An 11,582-nucleotide genomic window follows, 5' to 3' on the forward strand; every position below is an offset into this window, starting at 1 on the left:
GGTGCTAGCTACAAGTGAAGACAAAATGTCGCTTCTCTTGCCTGACGTGTTTGCCCTTAACAATGTTTAAGGATCCTGCTGTGGGGTCCAGCTGCTGTGGAGCATCACAAGACTTGCAAGAGCCTGGGGAAGTCCCTGTGGCAGCAGCCGAGCATGGAGGAGATTCTGTGTCTGCTGGATCGAGAGAAGATGATGAGGACGATCCTGTCCTTCCCTCAGCACCGCCGGCTGCTGCCATCACAGGTGCCCTTGGGTCAGCCCGTCCCCGCTTACCCGGCTTTGGAGAGGCAGGAGCGTGGCTGGCGTGCCTGTAATGCACGGCAGGTTGTTTCCATCAGGACAGCCGTCTCAGCTCATAGGGCGGGTTAGTGCTTCAGGAACGCTTGGCAGAGCAATTGCGGGCTCAGGCCACATCCTGTCAGCAGGGGTGACAGTGCACTGCGAGGGTTGCCATGGATGGGAGGCCAGGGCTGGACAGCCCAAGGATGCACTGGCGCTCCAGCCTTTCTGGCGGCCTGCTGGATTGCTGTTGATGCTGCTCAGGGGAAACAGTTGTGGATATGCTGTCACAGTGAAAGCCAGGTGTGAACACACGCGCGTCTCACCCTGCGTTGCCTTGTGTTTTACAAGGTGCAGGATCAAGGGGTTTATAGTGGCATGAGGTGGCTGTGGAAGTTTGGAACCCAGCTTGAAGTTGGTGTTGTTCCTTACAAATGCTGGTTTGGATTTGGTTCCAGGGGATACAAGAGTCTCTATACAAAGATGAAACAATGAAGAGCCTTGATGACTTCTATGATCCTTGTTTTCTGCTTCAGCTCTTCAGTGAACTGACCAGACCAGGTAAAGTGAGAGTTTCTCTTTGGTGTTCAGTGTCAGGTTGCTCTGCTGCAGGAGCTGCACCTGGAGCCCTGTTATCCCTGATCCAAGAGCTAATACTGCAGGGAATTTGTGCCTGACTTTGGAGGGAAGAAACAAACCACTGTGAGGGCTGTCACTGAACTGGCTGGAGATGTGGCCTGCTTCAGAGCAGGGGAACTTCAGCCAACTCATTCTCCAGCAGACAGATGGGCAGGAGGCCAGTGTGTGTCACAAATGGGCTGGTGCTCTGAGCTGTCAGCAAGGCTCTTGTGTGACACGGCGTGTGCACATCCCTGCTGTGCTCCATGGACACTCTGTCCCTGCAGAGGGGTCAAAGGGAGACAGGAGGCCTGAGGGGTTTCCCAGGCAGCTCTCTCCCCGGGCTGGTCATGGTTAGGCACTGTGTGCTTACAGCTAGGTTTGGTTCCCTCAGCAGGGATGGCAGAGGCAGCTGGCAGGCTGGTGGTGTCTGTCAGTGCAGTCACACTCGCAGCCCTGTGCTCAGCCAGGCCCCTGTTTGGGTGTGCTTAGCCTGTCCTCAGCCGTGGTTTGAGCTGCCCTGTGGAGCCCTGGCAGCAGGAAAAGAGCTGCCTTTCAGTCCTCTGAGGAGAAAAGGTGCCAGAGCTGTCTGGCATTTTGCAGTGGGAGGGCTCTCAGCCCATCCAGTTACTGCTGGGCCTGTGGGGTGCACAGGAGGAAGGGCATGCACAGCTGGTGACTTTGGGACCCTGGTAGCTGGAGAAGGGACACTCTGGCAGCAGCACTCAGCCCGTGCAGGGAGGGATCTGGGGGTGTCTGTGGCAGCCCCAAGCACTGCAGCTAGCTGGGGGCTGCTGATGTGGGAATTGCTGTGCATCACCTTCTTGTGGAGCTGGAAAGCACTGGCTGCCCTGAATCTGAACCTGGAGAGGAGAAAACAGCCCTCTGAGCTTCTCCACACAGTGAGACTGAGAGCCTGTGTCCCAGGAGGGGCATTTTGAAAGGGCCCAGTGATGTATGAGTCCCCTGGTGCCTGTAAACCACGTCAGCTGCTCTTGGAACTCCCCGTTCTTTATTTATTTGCTCTTTGTGCTGGCTGCACAGTGCCATCAGAATACATAAACATGGACTTCTTGCACACTGCTCAGTGCTTGCTCTGCTGGGGTTGGGCAGATAGCAAGTTCTGTCTATCTTTAGCTCTGATAAGCATCTTATGGAAAGCTTTTCCATCCTGGTTCTCAAGATCCTTTAAATAAGCTGTATGTCAGACATAGAATGAAATTGGGGTGCTTTTCTAATAGGAGCTTGTTATTTTATGTCAGTTTTTGAACACATTCTCCAGGGGCAGTGGGATGGAAAATATTACCACTGCATGTTTTCAGTGAAGGAGAGTTCTCCAAATAAATCCTCCTGTGGCCTGCTGAAGTGAGAGCCTTGGATTTCATCCTGAGGCACTGTGCCCCAGTGGGAATGGTCGGTGCACAGCAGCTCCCCAGGGCTGCAGCCTGAGGAGAGCAGAGAGCTGGCCCTGGGACTAGTGGCAGTGCTGGGGCGAGGTGGAGACCCTGCTTGAGCTGGCAGCAGGGAACTGCCCGGCAGGAAGTGGAGTTTTAGTGTTTCTAGTAGTAGGGAAAAAGATGAGAGAAATAGCCCAGGTGCTGGTACAGGGCCAGAAATAATCTGTGATTATTTAAACATAGTTCCATCCATCCATCCATCCATCCATCCATCCATCCATCCATCCATCCATCCATCCATCCATCCATCCATCCATCCACACATGAACATATATATACATATTTACACACACTAGTCTGTGTGGGCAGTGACAGGGGAGCAGATCAGTGGACCAAATGCAGGTACTTGGCAGTGAGATTGCAGCCCCTTCCTTCTTAAACGGGAATGTTCGTTTCTAGAAACTTCCTCGTGACCTTCAGAGTGAATGACAAGCAAATCCATGAATATTACTGCTAAAGTTATGGTCCATTTGTAGCTGGTGAATGCCCCTGAGGGGCCCTGGTGCTTCATTCCTGGAGGTGAGGAGGGAGTTCACACCCTGTGACCCTCAGTGAGTGCAAATGGCAGCGAGCACATTCAAAACACACGGAGCACGGGCCCTTAGAGGAGGAACTCCAGGTCCTGATGGCAAAAGGCTGTGAAAGCTAAATGCTCCATTGAAGGGAGTGCTTCCTGTTTTCCCTGGGGCTGATTTCTGGTCGTTGCTGGGTTTTGCTTTACCTGGAGGGGCTCAGGGGTACAGCTGGGTTCTTGGCTCAGGGCAGGCCTTGCACCCTGCCTGCTCAGGGACACCTGCTGTGGTTCATGGGCTATTTATGTGTTATTCTCCCATCCTTTCTGTACCAGAGCTTTTTAGTGCTGGTCTTTCAGGCACCCTGTAAAGCTCTGGAGAGATGAATTTCCCTCTCGCTGTTCTTTGTGCTCAGCTTGCCTGAAACAGTGAGATACAAAGATGTCTTACAGAATTCACCCCAGCTTTGCATGGCCTGGCGGGCAGGATCATCCCTGTCTCAGTAAATGAGAGCAGCCCCATGCATTTCAGCTCAGGTAAAGCATTCCTGCTCAGAGGGAGCTGCTGGAGCCCCTTGTCAGCTGGAGGAGCCTCCGTGCCCCGAGGTCACAGTTTGTGGGGTAGAGCCAGGAATGGGTGCTCACGGCCGGGGATGTGAAGGGTTAAAGTGCTGTGACACACACGCCAGTGCTAACACCGGGTGCTCTCTGCTCCTCTCCCCATGCCCTCAGAGTGTGTGGTGGCCTGTCACAAGTTCGTGGAAGTCAATGCCCTGGGTCTCACCGTGGCTGCCCTGAGCAGCTACGACCCCAGCATGAGAGCGGCGGCGTACTTTGTGCTGGCTTCCTTCCGCTGCCACCTGGACGGGGCTCGCTGTCGGGAGCAGAGCCAGGTGAGCAGGGCCGGGGCGGGCAGGGCCAGGGGAGCAGGGCCAGGGTGGGCAGAGCCAGGGGAGCAGGGCCAGGGGAGCAGGGCCAGGGGAGCAGGGCCGGGGCGGGCAGGGCCAGGGGAGCAGGGCTGGGAGAGCAGGGCCAGGGGAGCAGGGCCGGGGCAGGCAGGGCCGGGGCGGGCAGGGCCAGGGTGGGCAGAGCCAGGGGAGCAGGGCCAGGGGAGCAGGGCTGGGGCGGGCAGGGCCAGGGTGGGCAGAGCCAGGGGAGCAGGGCCAGGGTGGACAGAACCAGGGTGGGCAGAGCCAGGGTGGGCAGAGCCAGGGGAGCAGGGCCAGGGCAGGCAGAGCCAGGGGAGCAGGGCCACTGTGCCAGGTGACACCTGGTACCTCATGGACGTGCCTGTGGGGGAGATGCTGCCTTGCTGATCCACCCACATGCATGTAGGAGACAGCTAAAAGAAGCTTTTTATCCTCTCTGCCATTGTTTCTGCTCTATTGCTTTGGGTTTCCTCCTGTTCTGACCAATGGACAGAGAAAGGGGAAAACCCATTTTAGAAATTCTTGGGGGTTTTGTATGTCGGGATGGCAGTCCTGCTGGAATTGATGTTTGGCCTGTATGGCCCAGGAAGAGTCCCAGAAGCTGGCTGGTGTCTTGGTGCTCCTGTTGGGACCATTTGGGCTGTGCCTCAGGCTCTCTCCCCGGGCTCTTGCAGTTGCTGTATCTCCTGGATGCTGTGCAGAACGGAATCAGGCAGCCCAACCTCAGGCTCACCTTCTCCCTGAGCCTCTACATTGCCCGTGTGGCGCAGCAGATCCTGAGGCCAGGTACTGGAACTTGCTGGGGTCCAGCAGAGCCCTGGGGAGGGCTGATCTCCCCTGCTCTGTGCCCCTGCTCTCCTGAGCGAGCTTTAGTTCTGGGGGAGGGAAGGGAGGCTGGGCAGCGTCGAGGGAGCCTCAGAGCAAAGGCCCTGTGCAGTTCTGGGCTGTTCTCCCAGCCTGGAGCACTGCACGCTCGCTGCAGCTTCCAGGGATTGTGGTCCCTGCTTGTGGACTGGGAGCCTTGTCCTCCCCAGTGTCAGCCTTACTAACCAGCCTTGTCTCTTCACAGAGGAGCACATGTACATAAAGGTGAACAGATTCCTTCTGTCACACCAGTATTTGGACCTGAGGAAGGTACCAGGCTTTTTCCAGCTTTTCTACAGTTTTGATTTTGAGGTAAGAATTCCATTTTGGGTATCCAGTAATTAATTCTTCAGAAATGTATTAAAAACAGCCTTAAAAATACAATGAAACCTCATTCTCCCATAGGTAGTTAATTATTTATTGATTATCTTTCTTATGTTTCATACTGGAATGAAAGATGTCATTTCTGTGGGGTTGTTGTTGCTTTCTCAATACCAGCGCACAGTGAGCTGTGCTGTGTGTGCTCTGTGAGCACAGTACACAGAATATTCTGCCCCAGTAGCTGCAATTCCTCTTTGAGTTTAGATTGGTAATGTTGAGTTCAGCTGAAGCGTTTTAGGAACAGCAGCTTCTCAAATTGCATTTCCACTGCATGTTTGGGCTGCAGGCTGACTGTTCCCTGTTCCCCATGGGTGTTAGTGATTAAATTTGATAGAATGGGAAAGGAGAAGGCCAGAACAAGCTGCCTGGGCTGGCACTCAGAGGGAGCCAGGGTTCTGTGCTCTTAGGAGCAGGTTTGCTTTGGAAATGTCAGAATGTCTGATGCTGGGCTTTCTTTGTGGCTCCCAGTACAAAACAGAGCGGGAGTGGATCCTCAGATTCCTTGGGGAAGGGCTGCGTGACAAGCACTGCTACGAGCTTTATGACTACCAGAGGATTTTCCAGGTCATTCTGTCCTTCTTCCACAGTCCTTTGTGTGACGAGGGCTCCCAGGTAAGAGTGAGAAAAGGAAGCTCCAGAGCCCCCAAAGCACAGAACTTTGCATGGCTTCGAGGTCCCAAGTAGCAGCAGACTCTGCCTTGGCCCTCTTGAAAATCTGTGCCTTGTTGGTTTTGTGCACGTGTGGAGGGGGCAATAATTGCCTGTGTCTAAAGCAGTGGCACCCTTATCCCTGGGACTGGGACGGGTTCCTGCCATCAGGGAGCCTCAGGTGGGGGCCGTGGTTTCGCTGCTCCAGTCAGGCCTTTTCCCTTTTTGGGCTCTCTATTCCCCAGCCAGGGCATTTGTTACCTGAACAGGGCTTCAGCAGGAGGGGAACTCACGTGCCAGGAGCTCTCAGGTTTGGGAGCATCCACCCTGAGTCTTTCAGGTATCAGAACCTTGGGCAAAAAGATAAACTTGTCTTGCTACTGAGTGCTTCTGTCAGAGCAGCACCCGTGTGTGAAGCTGTGAAGGGACAATGTCTGTCCTTCCCTGGAGCTGCTGAGAGGAGCTGGTGTTCATTTTACCTTGCAGTGATCAGATAGCAGCCAGCTTGCTAATTTTAAGTTAGGTAATTCGATCCTGACTGTGAAAGCACAGTGGCATTTTGTGTTTCAGCGTCGCATTCTGGAGATCCTGCAGAGTGCTGCCCGTGTCACCAGAGCTGCCTACGAGCTGGTGCAGGACCACAGCCTGCTCACCTGGCTCCTGCACAGCCTGGAGAAAAGGTAACCAGGGAGGGCAGGAGACAGGGGAGCCACTGGCCTGCCCACAGCGGAGCAGCCATGGCGCTGAGGGTGCGCCAGGGTGACACACAGGGGGACACACAGGGACACAGGGGCACCAGGGGCTGTGCTGGCAGAAGTTGCTGAACTCGGAGGTGTCCCTTGTGCTTTTGAGAACAGAAGCAAGCTGCACTCAGGCTGTGCCAGGAGGGATGATGGTGGGGGCCTTTGTGATTTGGAAATCACTTCCTGCAAACCTGGAACAGCAAAGTGGCACCTTGTGCTGTGTCTTTGCCTTCTGAATTTCAAGCAGCTCAGTTCACCTCCTGTCACAGGACCTGCTGCACAGGAGGTGGCACAGTGATGGATCTGAGCTGTCTAGAACATTCCTCCTCCCCTTGCCCCTCCCTGACAGGAACATCTCTGGTGCAGGCACAGAGTGCCCTGGCAGGCTCGGGCAATGCACCAAAAGTGCACTAGAACATGGTGCCCTGGAGGTGATGGACCAGCTGCTGGTGAGGATCTGCCCTCCAGTGTGGTTTTCTTGGTTTCTTTATCTTTTTTTTGTTTGGTTTTGTTTTTCAGGTTTCTGGAGAACAAGGTGATACATAAAATTATTTCCTTAGTCCACACTCTGTGGCTAACAAATTTAGGAGACAAGAGACAAAACAAGAATCCATCCCAGGAGAGCAGGAAACTTCTTCCTATCCAGCTTGTAAACGAATTTCTGACTGTTTTGGTCGCGTTAATCAAACATATTCGGTGAGTGCTTTGTTTTGGTTTTTGGTTTACTTGGTTTGCATTTCATCCTCTGCCCAGTTTGAACTTCATTAAGGCCAGGAGGATTTCCGTATCTCTGCTAGATGGATGGCGTTTTTCACCTTCAGTTTGTGTGCTGAGTATGAGTTTGGATGAGGTTTCTTTGACAGGAGGAGTTAGGTGTTTGATAGGGGGGAATAATGTAAAATGTGCTGCACAGTTGCTGTCCATTCCTTCGTCCTTAATCCCTGGCCATTCTGACAGCAGGGATTGGGAGCTGTGCTGGTGAATGAGCAGCCATGGCTCCTGTGTTCTCTCCTGCCAGGGCTGGCACACACCTGGCTGAGCTGTACAGCACCCTCAGCTCTGTGCTGGTGAATGAGCAGCCATGGCTCCTGTGTTCTCTCCTGCCAGGGCTGGCACACACCTGGCTGAGCTGTACAGCACCCTCAGCTCCGTGCTGGTGAATGAGCAGCCATGGCTCCTGTGTTCTCTCCTGCCAGGGCTGGCACACACCTGGCTGAGCTGCTGGGCACCCTCAGCTCCGTGCTGGTGAATGAGCAGCCATGGCTCCTGTGTTCTCTCCTGCCAGGGCTGGCACACACCTGGCTGAGCTGTACAGCACCCTCAGCTCCGTGCTGGTGAATGAGCAGCCATGGCTCCTGTGTTCTCTCCTGCCAGGGCTGACACAGACCTGGCCAAGCTGGCTGAGCTGCTGGGCACCCTCAGCTCCGTGCTGGAATACCGTGCTGCCGTTGTGGAGGCTTTCAGGGCCATGAGGCGATTCACGGTCAACGCCAGCGTCCTCTCCAGCAGGGAGCTGCTGCTGCTGCTGCACAGGTGGAGCCTCGTCAGCACAGACCTGCAGCTGCAGCAGGACCTGCAGGCCCTGGCCCAGAAGTACCAACACCAAGAGCTGCTCAGTAAGTGCTGGAATACCTCAAGGAAGGTTTGTTTTGTTGTGGCTGCTACAGAGCAGCAGCTCAAGTGAGGCAGACTTCTCTGAAGTAGTGCTAATGCCTTCTGTCAGACCGAGGTGCCTTGAGGGAGGAGGAAAGGACGTGGAAAGGCATTTTTCAGGTCTTCCTTGTGGTGATTTAGGACCTTGACACAATTTGGAAGCTTTGGAGAAATGAAGGGAAAGAGCTTTAAAATGAAACTTAGTGGCAAATCAGGCTTTGAAAAAGGGTATTCTTTAATGAAATCTTAAGAGAAAAAGCAGTGCCTGGAGGCTTTGTGCTCAAAGGTGTGAATCATTCTGAGCGTGGATGGGGATCTGAAAGCAATGTGGAAGTAAAAACAATAAATAAATAGAGCGAGCGAAAGGTAATAGTCGGTGTCTCTTGTTGTCACCAGTGCTGAAGAAAGGAAAAAAAGCCAGGACTTGTGTGACTTCTTGTTCTCTCTGTGAACAAAAAGTGCAGGGAACTTGGGAGTGGGAGGTCTTAAAACAACGTTGGTTGGTTTCCTGCAGCAGCAGCTGCAGTTGGTGCACATTAAAGGTCCTGTAGGTTTGTTTAAATGTTCTGTATCAATTGAGAAAGAATCATGTATTTAAGGGGTTCTGTAAATCTTTAGCTCTTCTACACTTTTTTCACCCCTTGAGACTCCTCAGAAAGGCCTGAGGAGGGTTTTTGGAGCGAGGCCTGTAACTTATTCCATGTGTGGGTTGTGTTGCTCCAGGCTGGGCCATCCAGTTTGGAACAGGCTCCAGCCTGGAGTCCCCGGGAGCTCCTGGAGGCCCTGTGAACAGCACGGGCTCCATGAGGCTGCTGGACAAGGCTGGCTCTTGCCATTGTAGTGACTGAACCAACACAGGAGAGCACCCCCCTTGCACCAGTTGGTACCAGGGAAATCCTGTGGAGTGCCTGATGTCTGTTTTGGTGGTTGTCTTCTTACAGAAAACATCAAAGACACGAACGGACCTCAAGCCTCACGTGCTGTGTATCGTCCCACTCGGAAAAGGAGCGAGGTGGGAGAGGATGACACTGCTGCAGACACGGGCGTGTCTGAGCTGGAGAAATGCAGAGGGCACCTGAATTCCATCCTTGCCCACTGGGACCCTGCTTTGCCAGCACCGCCCTCCACGCGGGGAGGGGACGCCCTCAGAGCCGGCGAGGCTGGGGTCGCCTGTGCCTCCATTCTCATTGTCACCAGGCTGCTGCTGAGGTCCCTGGCTGGGCGGAGCCCCCTCGGGGAGCAGGACGTGGCCCCCGTGCTCGGGTGGCTGCAGAGCCGTGTCCTGCCACACCCGGAGGCCGTGCAGGAGGTGCTCAGGGACGGGACGCTGAGGAACAGCCTCTTCCAGCTCTACAGCCGGCTGTGCCAGGCCAGCGGCTCCTCCGCCGGGCTCTGCAGGCAGCTCGGGGGGCTCAGCTCCATCATGCTGCAGCTCCTGGAGCAGCAGGGCCCGCCCTGCCCCTTCCACGGGCTGCTGCGATCTCTGTGCCCAGCGGCGGAGGAGGACGCACCCGAGACAGGTGACTTGTCCTGCTCTTACCGCTCCTGTCAGGAGGAGGGGTGGGAAAAGAGAAACCAGGAGACTCCAGGGCTGGTGTAATCCATGCCATCAGCTCTGCCGGACCCAGCCAGGCTCGGGGCTGCCCCAAGCAGGAGCTGTGTCCGGTGGGATGGGGCAGCACAGAGCGGGGTCACACTGCGAGGGTTTCTGACACTGCAACACTCCCACTCCCTCTGAGAGACTTCCTTTAAAGGACTAAAATGGAACAAAAGCTGTAAAAGAAATATGATTCCAAAAGGGAAAATAGTCTGCAAAGAAACCCAAGTCCCCGTGGGCCTGGATGCTGATCCCTGCTGGTGTCAGTGAGAGATCTGCCAGGTCAGATTTCAAACGGCTTTATTGAACAGGAAACTGCTTTGTTCCTTCCTGAGGGCTGGGAGTGTGTCTCTGTGTCTTTGCATGGGCAGAGGCACTCCAGATTTTCCAGCTAGGAGAAGAGCTGGGGAACTCTTTTACAACACAGCCCTGGAGGTACCGAACCGAGCAGCTTGGCTTGGGAATACCCTGGGGAAACAGAAGAATGTCTGCTCTGATTTCTCTCTCCCCTTTCTTCCACAGCTGTTTCTGTGTTCCTGACTTCCATTTACATTGGGGACATGTGGCTGGGAGCACAGCAGCCCGATATGTTACTCACCCATGCCAGACTGGTCTGCACTAGTGCGGAGCATGAATTCCAGGATGACCTGCACACTCGGAAACAAGGGGAAGAAACTCTGATGTCTCTTTGCAAAAAAATTTGGCTCCATCAGGGCAATACTTCAGGGGACTGACATTGATCTTCAACGTTCTTCTGTGCTCCGTCCTCGTCACCGTGAGCCCTGCAAGCCTCCTGAGCTGTTCTCATCCAGACCTGCCTTGTTTGGGCACAAAAATCAGTATTTTATTACTGTGTGCAAGCTCAGGGGGAAGAGTTTATTCAACTTCTCTCAGAGGGACATTAAAGCTCCAGTTTCCCTTTCCTTGAACGGTTTGAGAGACAGTGCTACTTGTGTAATTTTTATTACAGGGATTTTTATCTTTTTGAAGAACCAGACAGAGACTGTTTGTGCACGTGTGTGCCCTTGGTATCCATCCTCTCTCTAATGCAGGACGGGAAAAAAAGGCTGCAGAGCCTCCCACAATGGGGTGTGAGCACGAAGAACGAGGAGACAGAGGCAGACTGGACTCGGGAATCACGACGGTCTGCTTGGGTTTAAAAAGCTTGAATGGCTTGTAAAGACATTTATATCAGATGTGGTTTAGTTTTATTACCCTTTTTTAAAATTAAAAATAAAAACAACGAAACAAAATCCCCTGACCATCGCTGCTGAAACCCATCTTCCCTCTGCCTGGAACAGGTGAGAGATGGAACTGAGCCCCAAAGGATTTCCTGCTCAGTGAGTATCCCTGAGTTTTATTGGGCCGAACCAGCTCGGTCGAGCTGTGCCGAACCGAGCCGAGCTCTGCCGAGTGGCTGAACCGAGTTGAGTGCAACTGAGCTGGGCCGAGTGCAGCCGAACCGAGCCGAGCTCTGCCGAACCCAGCCTCCTGCTTTCAGGAGCATGAATTAGCGCCAGTGCGGTCCCAGCCTAATGAGCTCCTGCCCGAGCCCGCGCTCCCGGTCGTGTCCGCGCCACGGCCGGGCCGCCCGCGGGACGCGGCAGCGGGAGAGCCCCGAGCCGGGCGAGCTGAACGTGAGGCGGCGGCGCTTGCCCGCCCGCCGTCAGCGAGCCGAGCCGAGGCGAGCGGAGCCGAGGCGCGCCGAAGGCACAGAGCGGCTGGGAGTTGGGCCGAAGCGAGGCGAGCTCTGCCGAAGAGGCGAATGCAGGCGCCAAGAGCCGAGTTGAGGCGACAAGAGCCGACTCGAGCCGAGCGTCTCCGGAGCGAGCCGAGCTCCGCCGAGCGCAGCATCCCGGGCAGGGCGAGGCGCCGGGCCGGGCTCGGGGTGCAGCCGGGGCT

At 54.8% G+C, this 11,582-nt stretch overlaps 1 protein-coding gene across 1 annotated transcript in view; it reads left to right on the forward strand.

Annotated features, from left to right (window-relative positions):
• The window catches only part of URB1 (URB1 ribosome biogenesis homolog), a 42,228-nt gene extending 31,295 nt beyond the window's left edge, over nucleotides 1-10,933 (forward strand). The window contains exons 29-39 of the mRNA XM_066571810.1: nucleotides 72-243; nucleotides 738-840; nucleotides 3,598-3,758; nucleotides 4,469-4,580; nucleotides 4,864-4,970; nucleotides 5,508-5,651; nucleotides 6,258-6,367; nucleotides 6,950-7,126; nucleotides 7,805-8,046; nucleotides 9,025-9,603; nucleotides 10,203-10,933. Of these exons, the coding sequence (XP_066427907.1) occupies nucleotides 72-243; nucleotides 738-840; nucleotides 3,598-3,758; nucleotides 4,469-4,580; nucleotides 4,864-4,970; nucleotides 5,508-5,651; nucleotides 6,258-6,367; nucleotides 6,950-7,126; nucleotides 7,805-8,046; nucleotides 9,025-9,603; nucleotides 10,203-10,414 (2,119 nt within the window). The 3' untranslated portion in view covers nucleotides 10,415-10,933. The remainder of the gene's footprint in view (nucleotides 1-71; nucleotides 244-737; nucleotides 841-3,597; nucleotides 3,759-4,468; nucleotides 4,581-4,863; nucleotides 4,971-5,507; nucleotides 5,652-6,257; nucleotides 6,368-6,949; nucleotides 7,127-7,804; nucleotides 8,047-9,024; nucleotides 9,604-10,202) is intronic.
• Nucleotides 10,934-11,582: the final 649 nt, after the last annotated feature.

Source organism: Molothrus aeneus, chromosome 2 (genome assembly GCF_037042795.1).
Source record: "Molothrus aeneus isolate 106 chromosome 2, BPBGC_Maene_1.0, whole genome shotgun sequence".
Taxonomy (NCBI): domain Eukaryota; kingdom Metazoa; phylum Chordata; class Aves; order Passeriformes; family Icteridae; genus Molothrus; species Molothrus aeneus.